The sequence below is a fragment of the Mustela putorius genome, unplaced genomic scaffold (assembly GCF_011764305.1).
Source record: "Mustela putorius furo isolate JIRA1106 unplaced genomic scaffold, ASM1176430v1.1 tig00000095_pilon_pilon_pilon, whole genome shotgun sequence".
Lineage (NCBI taxonomy): Eukaryota > Metazoa > Chordata > Mammalia > Carnivora > Mustelidae > Mustela > Mustela putorius.
Window position 1 is genome coordinate 39777343 of NW_025421280.1, and position 17151 is coordinate 39794493.

At 64.5% G+C, this 17151-nt stretch overlaps 1 protein-coding gene across 3 annotated transcripts in view; it reads left to right on the forward strand.

Annotated features, from left to right (window-relative positions):
* Positions 1–12060, forward strand: part of GNG7 (G protein subunit gamma 7) — a 113908-nt gene extending 101848 nt beyond the window's left edge. For all 3 annotated transcript variants that reach the window (XM_045087166.1, XM_045087177.1, XM_013048712.2), the window contains 2 exons: positions 6397–6513; positions 9095–12060. In XM_045087166.1, the coding sequence (XP_044943101.1) occupies positions 6433–6513; positions 9095–9220 (207 nt within the window). In that variant the 5' untranslated portion in view covers positions 6397–6432 and the 3' untranslated portion in view covers positions 9221–12060. The remainder of the gene's footprint in view (positions 1–6396; positions 6514–9094) is intronic.
* The last annotated feature ends 5091 nt before the right edge of the window (positions 12061–17151 follow it).

Genomic DNA, 17151 nt, shown 5'->3' on the forward strand with positions numbered 1-17151 from the left:
CCACGGCACGGAACGGGAAGAGACTCTGCCCCCCCCACCCCACCCCCCGCTGCTGGCCAGGCGTGTTTACGACGTGATGAACACGAGCAGCTTTGCAGACCGGAGCCCAGACCGGTCGCACTTCTTCACGTGCATCTGCCCATCCACCCACTCAGCAAACATTTACTCCAACCTTCGTGTGCCCCGTGGGGCTCACGGCAGCGCGGGGCCAGCCTGCAGGAGCTCGGGAGGAAGGGGCTGGACGCTGGGTCAGGGATGGGGGCCAGACCCTCCCGGAGGGAAGGGCCGGGGCAGAAATCCGTTCTGCAGAGAAAGGAGCCGCGGGAGGGCTGGGGACACCTGAGCGGGCATCAGGCAGCCTTGGCGTCTCGACCTCGTGATGTCCCGTGGTCGCGTAGGACACGTCACCGTCGGGGGAGAGGGGCACACGGGGCTATACTATTTTTGCAATCCCTGTCGGATTATTTCAAAGTGTAGTGACTTTGGAAACTGCTTGGAAAATATTTAACTTGTAAAGTTAAACTGACACCTGCCGGCGCAACTGGAAGTCCCACGCCCGGGCGTCCCCCAGGAGGACCGGGAGCGCGGGCTCCACGGACCCTGGGCACGAGCGCGTCGCGGCATTCTTCACGGTCTCCCGTGCCCTGACGTGGCCCGGTTGGCGAAAGGACCAACAGGCCCCGCTGTGTCCCGGATGGGCTGTGGGCGACTACACAGCCCCGAACAGGAGCCGCGGGCCCGCGGGCCCCACGACACGGCGACCCACCAGGCCATCTGCTGAGGGAGGAAGGCCAGACCGGCTCACGGGCCTGTGTTTGCAGACTTCTGGACCGAGGCCGCAGGAGCTGGCTGCAAACGCAGCAGCACAGGGCGCGTCCCAGGGGGACGGGACAGAGTCTGGATCTGGAGGGTGGTGTCGGCAGCCTGACAGGATGTGTGTGAAACCTCGTCGACTGTGTGCCCAAAAGGACAAATTTCCCTGTATGCAGATTGTCCCTGCACGGACACCCTTCACTGAAGGATGTCGTGAGAATAATTGCTGACGAAATTGTCCCTCGGGGGCACCCGGTGGGCTCGGAGGGTGGAGCGTGGGACTCGCCATCGCGGGGTCATGAGTTCGAGTCCCGCGTCGAGCACAGAGCCTACTTAAATTTGTCACTTTGAGGTTCTCTGTCTGCCTTTACCCATGCATATCTTTTTTTTTAAGATTTTATTTATTTATTTGACAGACAGAGATCACAAGCAGGCAGAGAGGCAGAGAGAGAGGGAAGCAGGCGCCCCGCCGAGCAGAGAACCTGATGCGGGGCTTGATCCCAGGACCCTGAGACCATGACCTGAGCCGAAGGCAGAGGCTTAACCCACTGAGCCACCCAGGTGCCCCTTCGGTTTTTATCGGTTAAATCACTTCTTACCTGAATTGCTTCCGTGAGTCCTTGTGCTGCACCTCCGGGGGGCCCGGCCCGCGTGTGATTAACACCTTACGGGGCTGCCCGTCAGCGTCCGCATTGCCGTGGCCTTGGCCGGGTCGGTGGTGGCCTTGGTTTCCAGTCCAGTTAGCACTGTCATGAAGTTCTGCCCGTTTCCAGAAGATCAGAGCTGCTGGCCTTCTCTGTTCTTTCCGTTGCTTCCGTGCCAGAACCTAACTTGTCCGTGACTGAGGTTAAGCACCCGGGACAGCTTCACGGATCTGTGCGTATGTCCTTCCCGACAAGGAAGGACAAGGCCGGTCAGTGGCTCCCATGCCAGGCCGGCTCAGCTCCCTGGGGACACAGGACGACGTCTGGGGGTGTCTGCGGCCGTCGGGACCGGGGGTGCTCCTGGCACGGAGGGGTGGGGTCAGGGACGCCCCGTCAGACGCCGCTCTGTGTCCCCATGGGGCCGCGTCCGCAGCCCATCGTGGAAGACACGCTGCCCCTCCCCATGACTTGTTTGACCCTGTGTGCACCGGAGCCTGCTGTGTAAGGGCAGATCTGTTCCTTCCAGGGGTGCCTGCCCCCCCCCATCGTGATGCCACAACCTCCCAACGTACTCCAGGGCGGGAGGCCTCTGCTGTCCTTCCTGTCACACACGCCCACGGGAGATTCTCACGCAGGAGCCCCTAGGCTCGGCATGGCTTCCCAGCAGGGGTGGGGCGTCCCCCGAGCTGTGCCCTGGGCACCTTGCAGGGGCAGGACCGGGAGTCAGGGCCAGGACAGACAGCCCAGCCCACGCCCTCCTGTCCCCGCGCCGGGCACCCTCCTGTCCCCGCGCCCACTCCCTCCTGTCCCCCAGGGCCCGAGCAGGTCCGGCCAGGTTGGGCGCCGTCATGTGCTGCTTGTGGACTAGCACCGAGCGAGGAATGTGCCGGGGCTGACTCAGCGCCTCCGCCTGTTGTGTCGGGGCTACGGCTGGGCCGTGAGTCAGTGACGGGCTATGACCCCCGCCAGGACAAGGCTGAGTCTGCCGCGTGCACGGCGATGACGCAACCAGCGTCTGGTCCCCGTGTCTCAGCACACTCGGGCACACATGCACGGGTGCGGTGCACATGCACACACGTCTGTACCTGGACACGTGTGTGCACGCTCACATACACGCACACCCACTGCACACGCACATGCATGCACACACTCGTGGGCGTGCACATCCCCTGCCATCCCAGAGGGAGCCTTTCGGGACGTGCCTGGAACAGGAAGCCAGCCACACTGCGGGGCTCCGTGCTTCAGAGGGAGCCCAGGCTGGGGGTGGCCTCAGGGGTGCGGGGGTGCTGGGATCCCGGTGGACACTTCTGAGTGTGGATGCCCAGCAGGCGTCCCGGGCCTTCCAAGGAAAACACGCCACGGGGCCAGCCCGTTTCTTATCCCAACGCGTCTATATTTAGCGCTGAGTAATTTAGGTATTTGTAAGCCCAACCAAGGGCCGTTTTCCCTGAGCTGGATGTTTTGTGGCTGCTTTGAAGCTCTCTGCTGAATCAGAGCCTTCTGGAAACCCACACGTGGGCTCTGTGCTCCCAGAACAGACACACTCAGGCCCTTTCTGGCCCAGAAGGGGGCTGGATGTCTGCCAGAAGGGGCAGGGAGCCAGGCGGCGTGGAGGGGTCTTTCTCCTGAGACTTCTGCGGAGGTCACTTTGGATTCACACGCAGTTGTAACAAAGCAGAGACGGTCCACGTGTCACTCGCTCAGCTTCTGCAACGGTAGCCTCCTGTGGACGTAAGGCCGGTATCACAACCAGAACGTCCACACGACACCGTCCACTGCCTTACTCTGTTGCTGCGGTCCCGCGTGTGTACGTGTGTGTGGAACTGTGCAAGGTTGTCACACGTGCGGGCCGTGAGCCTCCTGCCCCCTTCAAGGAGCCCACGTTTCCAGGGCCACGAGGAGCCCCTCCTTCCCAGGCCCACCACCCGCCCCGGACCGTGAAACTGTCCCCCCGTCTCGACAGTTCTGTCATCTGAGACCCGTTCGGAAAATGGAACCGCATGTCCCGTGACCTTTGGGATTGGCTTTTTTCACTCAGTCTAACTGCCTGGAGACCCCCCCCAAGGTATTGTGTGTATCGGTGGCCCTTTATTATTATTATTATTATTATTATTATTGCTAAATAGAAAATGTTTTGAAAATCTGAAATCTGGGTCACGTGGCCGGCTCAGTCGAAGAGCGTGGGACTCTTGATCTCAGAGCCATGAGTTCAAGCCCCACAGTGGGTGTAGGGACAACTTAAATAAATCATTAGACTGGAAGGGGGGGAGGGTGGAGAAGGACGGACAGAGGGACGGACAGGGGGACGGACAGGGGGACGGACAGAGGGACGGACAGGGGGACGGACAGGGGGACGGAGGCTGAAAGCTGCCTTTACTTGCGTGCGGCCCCCTGGCTCCAGCGACCCCGAGCAGACCGTGCCCGCTGCGTCGGGACAGACACAGGCTGCTGCTCGTTCCTGGCCCAGTGTCCCCCCCGACTCCTGACCTTGGGCCCTGTGTCTGCACAGACACCCGTGCGGGTCCCCCGGGAGCCTCCTCAGCCTGGACGCTGAAGACCCTGAGCGGGTCGTGCCCGGGCGGTGGGGGGCGGGGTGTCCCAGGCACGGTGGGGGTTGAGCAGGGTCCTGCCCCGCCCCGGTACCAGGAGCCCCCCTGGTCGTGGGATCCCGAGATTCCCGACGCGCTCGGCCCGGTGTCCTTGGAGGACGCGCTCAGCCGTCGGAACCGCTCTGCCAGAGCCCCCAGAGGAAGACTGCGGGGAACGTCTCATCTTCGCCGGCCAAGCAACGGGGAAAGGGTGCACAGCTGAATTACGAAACTTAGCGAGCGCCGCTCGTCCGGTGCTGGTGTGAACGCGGGTGGCCCGGCCACTCTGGAAGACAGCTTGGCGTCTTCTCTGAAAATTGAACCCGAAATCCCATCCCTCAGCGTTGATCTCAGAGACAAACCCTTGGGTTTGCGCAGAAGTCTGCGCACAATTTGGGGCAGCGGCCTCGTGAGGGCCCAAAACGGGAACTGGGCCAGACTGACCTTCTGCCGGCGAACCGCGGGGCTGCCGCGGCTCTGGGCGGGGGACCTTGACCTTCCGCAGGTGACCTGCGTCCGCCCCGGGGGACCGCCGCTCTGCAGGGAGCTAGCCACGCGCACGGCGGTCTGGGTGCCTCTCCTGGGTGCCCCACGGTGATCCCGTCGGGGAAAGCCAGTCCGGGAAGGTTATGGTCATACGGTTCCACTTACGCACCGTTCCTGAAATGACGGACGTTTGGAGAAGGAAACCACATGGGTGGTCGCCAGGGCCGGGGGGGTGCGGGGGACGGGGCACAGAGGGACGCCCGTGTCCTCTGTGCCCGCGTCCCTGTGCCTTGTGGTTTTGTGAGACGTCGTCCTTGGGGAACCGGGCACAGGAATCTGTCATTCCCTGCCGCTGCGTGGGAGTCAACGGGCACCTCCAGATTTTAAAGTCATGAAAACATAGATCCATAGAAATACTTGGGAAGGAAACTCGGTCACCCTCAAACACGAGCAAAGCCAGAATCATTGGTGCAGCAAAAGGTTGGTCTTCTCGCTGGGCGAGCAGGGGGGCCCCGAGCCCCTGAGACGTGACAGCCGCTTCCTGAAGCTGTGGGGGAGCGAGCACTGCTGGGTGCCTCCTGGTCATCGAAGCCGCAGGCACCCCCATTGCTGAGCAGCAGCCCTCGGAGAATTCACGGAAGGGCTGCTCGGGGTCGAGAAGAGGGTTTCTCCGCAGTCGCTTACCCGCTGTGAGTGGAGGCTGTGAGCCACCCTCAAGGAAGGCGTCGCGGGGTGAATAGTGTCCCCCCAAACTCACGTCCACCAGAACCTCAGAATGGGTCTTTACAGATGCAGGTAGTTAGGAAGAGCAGGTCACGGCTGAGGGTGTCCCGGTGAGAAGGTCACGTGAGGCAGAGGTCGACTAGGCAGAGGTCGAGCGGTGTGGCCGCACCAGCCGCTCGAGGAAGAGCCTCCCCAGACCCTCGCGGGGGGCGCCCAGCCCTGCCCCCGCCTGGACCTCAGCCCTCTGAGCTGCAGAATGTGGGAGAATGGATTCCTGCTGGGCTCAGCTCCCTAGTCTGTGGCGTTTGTCCTGGCCTCTCCGGGACAACAGAGAGCTCGGGGAAACCCCGCCAAACCAAGTGGGCTCCCTTGTCGACGGGTGACATGGATCCCCCCTCCCGCCCCCAGAAGCCTCTCCCGTGCGGGAAGCAGGAGCCCGCGCTCCCGCCCCGGCGGCCTCCTGTGGGGGCCCCGGTCACGGCCGGGCCTGGCGAGGGAAGTCGGAGGCAGGGACCCTCGAAGACAGGAGCCACGAGCCTCCCCCTGCGCCCAGCCGCACTCAGCAGGGTTCTGACAGGGCGGGCCATCCTCCGGGCAAACGAGCCTCGGGATGAAGGATGGGGAGCCGGACCCGGGACCCACAGCACACGGGGCCTCCCGGGGGACCTGCTGTGGTCCAGAGCCGGGGTGTCTCCCAGATGACTCTGAGCCCCCCGGGGCCGTGTCCGGACACATAGGTGGCTGTCACAACTGGGACGTCATGGCATCGAAGGGTGGGGGCCGAAGATGTGCCTGGGACGCCCCCAGACCGCGACCCTGCCCAGTGCCAGTGGTGCTGCGGGGCACGGAGCAGGGCAGGGAACACAGAACGTGCCCCATGAGTCCCTCATTCTGAGTCACCCCCGTGTCAGTGCTGGGGTTTGGTCGACGGCCCTGAAAGGCTTAGTGGTCCCATCTGGGGAGCACTTACCCCACTAGCACAGGGGGGCCACGGAGACGCCTCGGCTGGGCCTCCCACTGCCCCACCCCGGGGACATGGGCACGGGGGCTCAGGTGGAGGCTTCTGGGTTGGGGGGAGCATCCTCTGGCCACGGGGCCGGGGCTTCACGAGCTAGCTGACATCCGTCTGCTCCCCCCGGCAGCTCTCTGGACAGCGGGGCCGGCGCTGATGGCCCACGATGTCAGCCACTAACAACGTAGCCCAGGCCCGGAAGCTGGTGGAGCAGCTGCGCATCGAAGCCGGCATCGAGCGCATCAAGGTGAGCTGGGCGGACGGGTGGAGGGTGGGGAGACCCCTGGGGGCCCTGCCCCAGAGCGGGCACTGCCTTTCCCCGAGCTGGGCGGCCTCGGGCCCCCCCACAACCTCTCTGAGCCTCCGTTTCCTCAGTGGAAAGACCCAGCTGATACAAAGCCTGTGCGGGGGGAGCCCAAGGCAAGGCTGAGCCCACCCCCAGCCCCGGGGGTCCTTCCCTCAAGAGCCGCGGCCCAGAGAAGGGAAGACCCCGGGCTCCGTGCCGGCTGCTTCTTCACTTCTGCGTTGTTTGGATTTTTTGAAATAAGTGTGTTTGCTTTTTATGCTAAAAAAAGAAAAAGAACAAGCCGTTCCTGCTCACAGACACTTAACCCTTCAGGGACTAGAGACCCACACCAGAGCTCGTTCTAGTCGGGCCCCAGCTCTGCAGACTCAGTCTTTCCAAAAAGGGCCGGCGGCCCGGGTGCGGCCTCTCCCGGGAGAAAGATGGTGCCTTTTCATCACACCCGAGGGCACAGGCCAGGAGGACAGGTGTCGAGAGAGCCAGGGGTTTTTTAAGGAACTGGCTCACAGACCAGGGGGACCGGCAAGTCCAAAATCTGCAGGGCAGACCGGAGATCCAGGCCAGGGTTGACACAGCCGCTCAAGTCCCCAGGGCCACCTGGAGGCAGACTTTGTCACCTCTGGAGGCCTTCAACTGATGGCAAGTGGCCCACCCACGTTGAGGGGCTCATCTCCCTACTCTGTGTCAACCCATTTACATGTTAATCTCCTATAAGAATGACCTTCCCAGTGACATCTCCACTCGGGCCCTCTGACCTGGCCAAGTGGACACGTGAAACCGGACATCGGCGGCGCGGGGCTGTTCAGACAGATTCTCTGCGCACCTGCCACTCTACTGAGTGAACGTCCTGCTGCCGCGGAAGTTCAGCAGCGGCGGCCCAGCCCCAGACTGACTGACACCTGCCTGTCAGCCCCGCGGGTGGGGTGGGGGGCTCCCGCAGCCCCCCGGGTTGGGGAGGCAGCTCCCGGGAGGGTCTGAACGTTCCAGAGCCCTGAGCATTCAAAGCATTCCTTCTGGCTGAAGAAAGAGAAAGGCTTGAAAGCCGCGGCTGCCGCGGTTTGCTGGCGGAGAGCGCGATTCATTCCGGCCCGTTTGATGTGCTGGAGGAGTCCTGCCACCCTTGAAGGCGGAGGAGGGAGAGGACGGGCCCCACCCTCCCACTGCGGCCCCGCCTAAGGCTTTCCATCCCCAAACCGGCGACCAGAACCACAAATATGGGCGCATCTGAAAAGCCGGCAGGGCCAGGGCCTGGCAAGGGGCAGCGAGGCGGGCATGGGGGGCCCGGCCCTCTGGGCAGAGCTTTCCTGTTGACGCGGGGGCGTGAGCGGGGGGCCACACGCCTGAGCCACCGCATCGGTTATTTCCAGGGTCCGGAGGCTATTTTTGTCGTTTTGGAGGGTTGCTTTCCAAATACAGCTCTAGAAACCAAGCTCATCCGCGGCGGCGGCCCTGGGAGTGCCTGCGGGCTCGGGACAGTGGCAATTGTCAGGTTCTGTGGGTAGGAGTGTCCCCAGGATGAACCTCGAGACCAGCCTGCAGACGGGGCAGCCCTGGGGACGAGGTTGGGCAGCCCTGGCTTCCAGGGGTGCAGGGCCCCAGACCACAGAGCCCGAGGAGAGTCCTCACTCCCGCCGGTTCTCCCCGGTCGCCCCCGCTCCTGGCACGTGGGGAAGCAGGCTCCCCTGACCGTTCGCACCACAGGGAGGAGACCCAGGAGCCCCGGATCCCTGAACCCCGGTGCCCAGCCCCCAGCACTGCTAGTGAGAGTGGAGTGGGACGGGGCCCACCACAGCCCCAGATGCGCACCCTAGAAGGTGGGGTGCAGGGCTGGGCTGTGCCCGCTGCTGTGACGAAGCACCCCTATCCCCCATCAGCTTTCCCAGGGCCTGAGTGGCCCTCTCTGCACCTGCCCCCTCCTCTTCTGGGGACCCTGAGGCAAGTGCCCCAGGTGTCAGCTCCCTCGCCCAGGTCACTGCCCCCAGCCAGCTCAGGGCCCAGCAAAGGAAGGCCCAGGAATTGGTGTTGGGGTCCCTCCAATGCTGGGATGACTTCTCCTGTGCCCTCCTGTCTTGGGTGGGAATGGAGTCTTGGTCTGAGTCCTAGAGAGGGCTCCGTCTCTCTCTTGGCCGCGGTGATAACACACTCGTCTGTGCAACCACTGCCTGCCTCACCCTGTTCCAGAACATTCCATCTCCCCAAAAGGAGCCCGTCCCCATCAACAGTCCCCTCCCCAGCCCCCACGAGCCCCCGTCCCGTCCGGAGAGGAGCCTGGTCGGGATGTGTCAGACACTGGACTCACACGCCGTGTGGCCTCCTGTGTCTGGCCTGCGCGTCGTCCGTCCTTGGGGCAACACATGGGGGCCTCGCTCCTGCTGGGGCCGGGGGTGCTCCCGTGTGTGGGTGGACAGGCCGGGTGTATCTGTCCCACTGGGTGGACGCTGGGCTGTTCCCGCCTCAGCTGCGGTGGACGTGCGTGGGGCAGCCCGTCTGACCTGTCCTCTCTGGTCCTTGTGCCCACGTGCAGGTGTCCAAAGCCTCGTCGGAGCTCATGAGCTACTGTGAGCAGCACGCCCGGAGCGACCCCCTGCTGGTGGGAGTCCCCGCCTCCGAGAACCCCTTTAAGGACAAGAAGCCCTGTATTATCCTGTAGCCGCGTCTCCGGGCGCCCCTCCCTCCGGCTCCCTCGGCTCGGGCGTCCATCCCTGCGCCGGCAAGCGAGCCATCTCCAGTCCCAAAACGCTCAGTCCCCAAGAGAGGCGAGCAGCCGCCACCATGGACGCGGCAAAATGCGTCCTCCGGGTCTAGCTGGAGCTTCAAGCTCAGCAGCGCTGTCCTGTCCGGGCCCCGTGGGGAGACGCCGGGGAGACGCGGCCCGTGGGGAGCCGCAGAAATGCCCGAGTGACACGTTGATGGCGTCCGGAGGCTCTGGGCCGCCATCGGGGTAGTGGCCGGGACGGGTGGGGGAAGGAGACGGGGGACCTGGTGGTGGCCCCGGACACCCAGCACATGGTGACCCTCGCACCATTGTCAGTTTGTGGAAACACGGGCACCCGGCGACGCTGCTGCGTTCACGCTGCTTCTCCCCGAGCCGCCCCAGGTCAGGGGTGCACGGAGGGCCCCGCGCACGGCTCGGGAACCGCACCTCCTCTCCGCTGAGCCCAGAGCCCGCAGCTCCGCATCACGGGGAAGGCGCCCCCAGATGGTAGGGGCCGGGCGGGGGGCTCTGTCCGTGCAGCGCGCCCCGCGTGGCCTCATGTCCCCCTGCACCGTGGCACCGGCGTGGCATCGGTGTGGCACGTGGCCCCCGACAGCCCCGCCGTGGCCCCCAGCCCTTCGCGGGGACCCCAGCCCTCAGGGAGGCGGGTCTCCAGGCCCCTGCCCGGCTCCCGGGAGCGGCCACCTGTGTCGCAGCCCGTTTTGAGCGCCCGCGGCGAGGTGGGCAGCGTGAACCGTCCGTGCTCGGCCCTTCCGGGCAGCCGTGTTGTGTTCTGTTGTGCTTTCCGCTTTTGCCTGTGGCCGTGACCACTTTGCAGACGGGAGGGCGGCCTGGGGAGGCCCTGCCTCGCAGGTCAGAAGGCGTCCGGTCCCGGAAGCAGCCGTGGGCCCCGGGGGTAAGATGCCTAACCCGCTCACCTGCCCTTCCTCGACTTTTCTTCAGTCGCTTGGCCCCTGTGACGACCTGGACGGTTCCAGGAGCAGGAGGCGGAGGGAGGGCCCGGGCACATCTGTCCCCCACCTGCCCCACCCTTGCACCCCTGCGCACCCCCCCCAGGAGGGTCCTCCCCTTACAGGCTGGGGCCAGGGCCTCGTGCCGACCTCAAGGCTCCTGCTCCCCACCCCCCAGCCCTGCAAGTGCCAAGGCCCAGACCCCAGCAGCACTAAGGTTTGGGGATGGGCGGGATGTGTCCCCATGTGGGCTGGCTCCCCGGGGCACAGGCTGTAGGGTCCAGCCTTGCTCCCCGGCTCCCAGCTCTCTCCGGCCGGTCCGGGAGCACCAGGGGTTTTGGGGAGCCCAGTGTCTCCAAACCCGCCGTTGGACGGGGATGCTGCGAGGGCCTGATGCCCTGGCCACCTTTCGCTGGGCGGAAGCCAGCCGCCTACCATCCCCAGCTGAGCAAGGAGACAGAGCAGAAGCTGTCCGCGGCGGAGAGGCCAGGGCCCCAGGGATCCGCCCCGAGACACCAGACCGGGGAGGCAGTTGGCCGAGCAAAGCCTGTCCGGGCCCCTTCTGTGAAAGCCTTAATCCCTGGAGCCCGTCCTTCCCCTGCGTTCCCAGCACTCCGGGCTGGTCCTCGGGCCGCGGGTCCCGGCGAGGACGGGAGGCCCTGGTCTCAGTCCACCCCTCCCTACTGGCCTTGTCCTGCTCAGCCTCACCGCGAGTCCCCAGCCCGCGGCCCAGGTGCGGTTGAACAGAGTCAGGGAGCCCCACAGCCAGCGGCACCCCCAGCCCTGGAGTGAACCCCAACTCAAGTCAGAGCCCCCCGGGGCTGAGGGGTGGGGGTAAACCAGCCCCAGAGACGGTGAGGACGGGCGCGCCCCCAGCCCCGGCCACCACACCCGCCCAGCTGCCTCCCCCAGGGGCCGCCCGGACCTCAGCCCCGGGAGGCGGCCGTCCCTACCGTGGGGGTCCTTCCAGCTCCTGTTCTCCTTCTAGAGGACGTCTCCGTGTCCCTAGTGTAGACCTCGAGCGCCCAAGCCTTCCCTGGGCGCGTCCCGCAGGAACACATCGTGTGCACGGCGTCAGCCGGAGCCGGCGGAGCTGGCGCCACGGGCCTGGGCGAGACCCGCGTCATAGGGGAGAGTGAAGGGCACCGTCCCCAACACACCGAGTCTGAGGGTCCCCAGGGGGCTGGCAGGTGGGGCGCCTCCCCTCCCCTCCCCCACACCAGGAAGGAGCTAGAATGTGCACCCTTCCCCACAGGTGACCCCCAGGCCAAGATTTAAGTGACTGGGGGCGTGACCCCTGGCCTGGGGACGTGGACCGCGGGCGGCACAAGGTGCGTCCTGCCTGCGACTCCGGTGTCCGTGTCCGAGCGCTGGGCCTCCTGGCAGCTCCCCCGGCTCTGCACGGCCCCACTGAGCGCGGGGGCCCGGGAGAGGCCGTCAGCCTGCCCCGAGGGCGAGGGACCAGGGGCAGTTTCCCGGCCAAGGTGAGGCCACCAAAGGTCGCGCTGGTCCTCCAAGAACACCTACAAAAAGCCAGCCTGCCACGGAGTCCCTGGAGAAGCAGCCATATGTCGGGCCCTGGCCCGCTTCCTTCTCGGTCCGTGGAAACCATTGCCAAACGTTGCAAAGACCGGTTCTGGTTTGCAGAAGCCGTCCGTGGCTCTAGCAGGTTCTACCCCATCTCCTTTGGGATGATCAGTGGCTTTTATTTCTGATTTTTTTTTTTTTTTAAAGGGAAAAAAATTCCTGGTGCACCACACCCACTTTCTTGCAGTGTTTTAATGTTGTGTGGAATCGTTAATACAGACTGACTGATCCCCGGCACCAAGGCTCCCTGGTCCTCTCTCCGTGCCGCCGCCTGTGGTGGCTGGGGTCGGGCGGGAGGGCGGGCCGGGCACGGTTGACGGGCTGCCCCCCACGCGTGCACCCCTTGCTGCTAGGAGGGGGTGCGTGGATGGAACGTGGCTTCAGGCAGCCCCACAAGGTGGCTCTCAGCCTCCATGGGCCTTCCAGTTTGCAGCGAGAAAACCTCAGAGAGGGGCTCCTGGGGGCTCCGTCAGTGAAGTGTCTGCCTCCGGCTCAGGTCATGCTCTCGGGGTCCTGGGATCGAGCCGCACATCGGGCTCTCTGCTCGGCGGGGAGCCTGCTTCCCCCTCTCTCTCTCTGCTCCTGCTTCCTGCTCGTTCTCTCTCTTTTTCTCTCTCTCTCAAATAAATTTGAAACGAAAACTTCAGGCTGCCCTGCGTGAGGTTCAGCATGCCTGAGCCCTGTGCCCCCGGCTCGGGGTGGCCTCCGTCTAGCATGGGCCGCCCTTGTCGGAAAAGTGCCTCGCTCTCCTGAGAGCTCGGAGTGCCCCAGGCCCGGTGCCCCCACCGTCCAGTCCACCCAGCGGCCACGCTCGGCCCCCAGAGACCCCAGGGGAGAAGGCGAGTGGGTGGTGGTCCCGACTCACACCGGACTGTGGAGAGAGTTCAAGTTTAGTAACAAATCTGTCCACGAAAGATGCTGACCTCCCGGCAGAGAACTTTGTGTAAAACATTTACAGATCCAGCTTCATAAAAATTATCCTCTTTGCGTCCGAGAGCATAAGATCGAAATGAGTTCAAAAACCCAAACACAAGACTTGCCCCCGATGCACCATCCCCACGTGTGGCGCCCACAGCAGCCGCTCACAGCACGGGGAAGGGGCCACTAGCCGATGAAGGGCACACACGGCGCGGCCCGTCCCCACATGGGAACACGATCCAGCCCCAGCGAGAGCGGCCAGACCCAGAAGGACCGTCCCGCAGGTCCCCACTCCCAGGAGGGCCCAGAGGAGTCCCGTCCCAGAGGAGGGGGTGGGAGCCGGGGCAGGGGTGGGGCAGGGGGAGCCCCTGCTTCATGGGGACGGAGTCTCTGTGTGGGGGGATGGAGAGGTCTGGAGACGGGGGGGGGGGGGGTGGCTGCAGGACGGGGCCGGTGTGCGGGCGGCCTGGCCTCAGAGCGGCTGCTGGCGGCGACAGGCGAGGGCCAGCCCGGGACGAGGCCTGGCGGCTCTGCTCCGGGCCCGCACCTGAGAGGGATGCGGCACGCGTCCACAGAAGGCCCCGGGGGTGTTCAGCGCTGCCTCTGTCATAACACCCCAAACCCGAAGCCTCCCGGGCATTCCACGGCGGCTGCAGAACACGCGGGAGCTGTTCGTGCCCCGAATCCACTCGGCAGGTTAGGGACCTGCTGCCCCCAGGCCAGTGGCCCGACAGCCTGCCTGGGGCCCCTGGGGCACATGAGGGCGTCCTGAGAGGCCAGGGCACCGGCCGCCGGCTCAGGAGCAGGACCCGAGGACGCGCACACCCCCCTCCCCAGAGCCCAGGCTGTCAGCCCCCGGGGGTCAGGAGTCCTGCAGGGACACGGAGTCAAACACCTGCAGATGGGGGGGGGGGCCTGGGCTCCCCGGGGCGTGGCGGCCTCACAGGCCCCCCCAGCGGCGTCCCCGAAGCCATGAGGAGCAGGAGTCACGCAGCAGAGGCCAGGGTGAGAGGGCCGCGCGCGGGGACCCCAGCCCTGGGAGCTTCTGGAAGAGGCACCACCACGAGACCGCGAACGGATCGGGGGGGGCCGGGGAAGGGCGGAAGCATGAGGGAGTGAACACAGGCGACCTTAGGGCAGGGACGCGACCCCGCAGGACATGGACACGGTGCACTGCGCCTCCGAAAAGGTAGAAAGAGGGCCGGAGGCCACACTGAGCCCCCACCGGGAGCGGAGGCCCCCGCCACGGGCTTCTGGTCTTCACTGGGCTTATTTCCCGCCGTCGGGCTCGCAAACACCCCTTTGTTTGGGGGAGGAGAGTGAGGCAGTTCAGGAGGAAGCCACGGGTGACCCGCACAGGCACCCCAAAACCTGCCTGTTTCTGAGCCTCGGGCCTGCACACTCCCATCCGGGGGCCCCTCCTGCCCAGAGAGAGTGGGTGCCAGGGCTTCGGGGGGCCGCTGTGGCGAAGGACCAGACCCCGGGTGGCTCGAACCACAGGATTTACACTCTCGACCTCGGGAGGCTCCGGGGAGGACCCTCCCCACCTCCTGCAGCTCCGGGGGCTCTTGGTGGTCCTTGGGGTCTCTAGGCTGGGAGCCTCACCTCCTATCTCCACCTTGTGGCCACCAGTCCCCCTGTGTGTCTCCCGGTGTCCCTCTTCCTGGAGGGACCCCAGCCCCTGGGTGCAGGCCCCCCCACTCCAGCAGGACCGCATCCTGACGAACATCATCAGCAAAGACCCCATCTCCAAGGACAGTCAAACGGCAGGGTTCCAGGTGGGCAGGAATTTGGGGAAGGGACACTGGTCACCCCAGTGCGGCAGATTCTTCTAGATGATTGTGCGGGGCTGCGGAAACATCTCCGTGTGTTCCCAGCAAGCTCATGTCACTGATTCACTCACTACAGTCCCGGGGTCCAGAGTGAGGCCAGTGGACCCACGCGTTATCACAGCACAAAGGAGGGGACGGGGCTCCAGCGGGGGTTGGGGGGGACAGCGGGTCAGGAAAGGCTTTGGAGAGGGGCTCCGGCTAGGCTACCATGGTGGGCGGAACTGTGTCCCCCCACAAACTCTATATTCAAGCCCTGCCCCCCCGAACCCCCCGCCTTCAAACATGCCCTTTTTTGGAGATAGGCCATTTGCAGAGGAGCCAGGGCTGCATTGGGCCCTGGGCCCTACATCCAGTGACCGGGTCTGCGCAGCAGAAAGGAGGGAGGTTGGAGTCCCTAAGCCCAGGGAGACCGGCGAGAGGCTGGAGCTGGATACAGTCAGAGCCAGAAACCCAGCGCCGACCACAGAGGCAGCCAGTTCACAACGATACTCGGCGTGGTCGCTCCACGAGCACCGGTACCACGTCCAGCCCATGACGGGAAAGACGGCAGATTCGGAGTCACGAAGCCTCTCAGTGGGGCCAGCTGAATGATTTGGTTCAAAATGAAGAATTTCAAGATGGTGCTAGGAGAGTGTTGGACCACGCGCCAGCGCTCCCGAGCTCGGGCCCCAGGGACGCGCAGGACCCCCGGGCACGGCCAGCCCCGCTCCCAGTCCCGGAGCTCCGGAGAGCGCCTGGCCAGGGTCTCCAACCCTCCTCGCATCCCCAACCAGCTTCTCGAGAAATGCACAAAAGACACGATGCTCCCGATTCTACTTCACAAAACCTCGGCTCCAGGGAGAAAGAAATCCTGTACCCCGCTCAAAGCCAACGGACATTTTATTTATGAAATTAAGAGGCTAATCTTGAACTCGGGATCACGTCTTAGCGATGTCTGTGTGCATCTCCGAAAATGACCTCAGAGCCTCTTCTGGGCTTTGATGGTCGCCCCAAGAGCAGGAGGAAGGGGAGGCACAGACGGACAGGGTTGAAAGACTGCCGTCGCTTTGCAAATAGCGACCGAATGTTTTCTTCGACGATTGCTTTATCCTGTTCCGGTATTTCCTCCTCTTCTTTTAAAATTTTTTTTTATTGATTTTAAGTCATCTCTGTGCCCAGCATGGGGCTCGAACTCAACGCCCCTGAGATGCACACGTTCTCCAACTGGGCCAGCCGGGTCCCCCCCACTTCTTCTTCTAAATATATATTTTTTAAAAATCCCAACAAGTGGAGACAGCCCTGCTTCCCTGTGACCTTGAGCAAGTCCCTCTAACCACCGGCGCTGGGTTTCAGGGTTGAAAGCGAGGCCAGAAGCACCACATGAGACCTTCTGGGAGGTCCTTCGTCATCGCCGAAGGCTCAACGCACCTCGAAGACAGAAGCCTTCGCAGCAGTGACGCTGCGTCCAAGTACCGGAACCAAGAACTGCCGGAGCCGTGAGGGCCCTGCAGCGGTTCTGGAACGTTCTTTCATTTCCGTGACTTCCAGTTCCTTGCTCTGTAAAAGGCAGCGAGGGACACAAGCGCACAGGCACGGTCGCCCCTGCCGGACCCCGGGCTGGGGTCTCTGGGAAGCGGACTGAGTCGTGTTCGGGAGCTTTCCCAGAGAGGACTCCTGGGATCAGAGCGTCACGGAGGGCCGGGAGGGGCCTCGCACTGCCCCAGCGGGGCTCTGCAGCCCAACCAGCCTGTCCCAACGGTCTCTCGTTGGGTCCACGTCCATTAGGACCTGCTGTTGCCCCAGGCGGCCTGCGGATTGCCGTGACCTTGGGCAGGGCAGCTGTGACCCCTGGCGGCGCTGGCAGCCTGGTGACCCCTGCCAGCATCCCCGGGGAGCCAGCTCGTCCCTCCTCCATGCCACCAGCCTCGCCCCTCTTTCCTCAAACTCTAACGTTCTTCCCCACGTACACCTTTGCCACCAACAGAGAAACCTCCGGAAACCCCCTGATGCAAAGGACAGGAGGACGAGAGCCGCGCGCAGCCCGCCCGCTGCACGCATCTTGTCCCCAAACGTTTGTGTCCCTCCCAAATTAGGGGTGAGTGACAACGCTAACCCGACCTGGACCTGGGCCACGAAGCCTGACCCGCCAGCCTGCCCGCCCTCCCACCCCCATGAGGTTCTTTCCAATCAGGGGGCACCGAGGAGGCAGTCTCCGCCGCCCCCGGAGATCCAGAGTTGGGGGAAACCCTGCGGGAGGGCTCCGAGGGCTCCGGGTGGGGCTCCCCCCGGGTGGCCACTGTGGCCCCAGCGCTCCCGGCTGCACACATGTGGTGGCTGCGCAGAGCCAGCTCGAAGCCCCCGGTGGAAAGAGTGACGCGCGAGGCCTCGCCGGCGGGCCTGCCCGAAAAATGTGGCCCTTTCTGGCCAGGATGCCTCCCTCTGGGAAGCACTCCAAGCCCACGGTTGAGAAGAACATTTTTCCTCTGGTCAGAACACAGTCTGTCTGCGCCCGGGAGCGGGACAGGCGGGCGAGGAGGAGCCCGGGCTAGCCAGCAGGTGTCGGGGTCTCAGTCCCCACCAGCACCCCCATCGCTCCTGT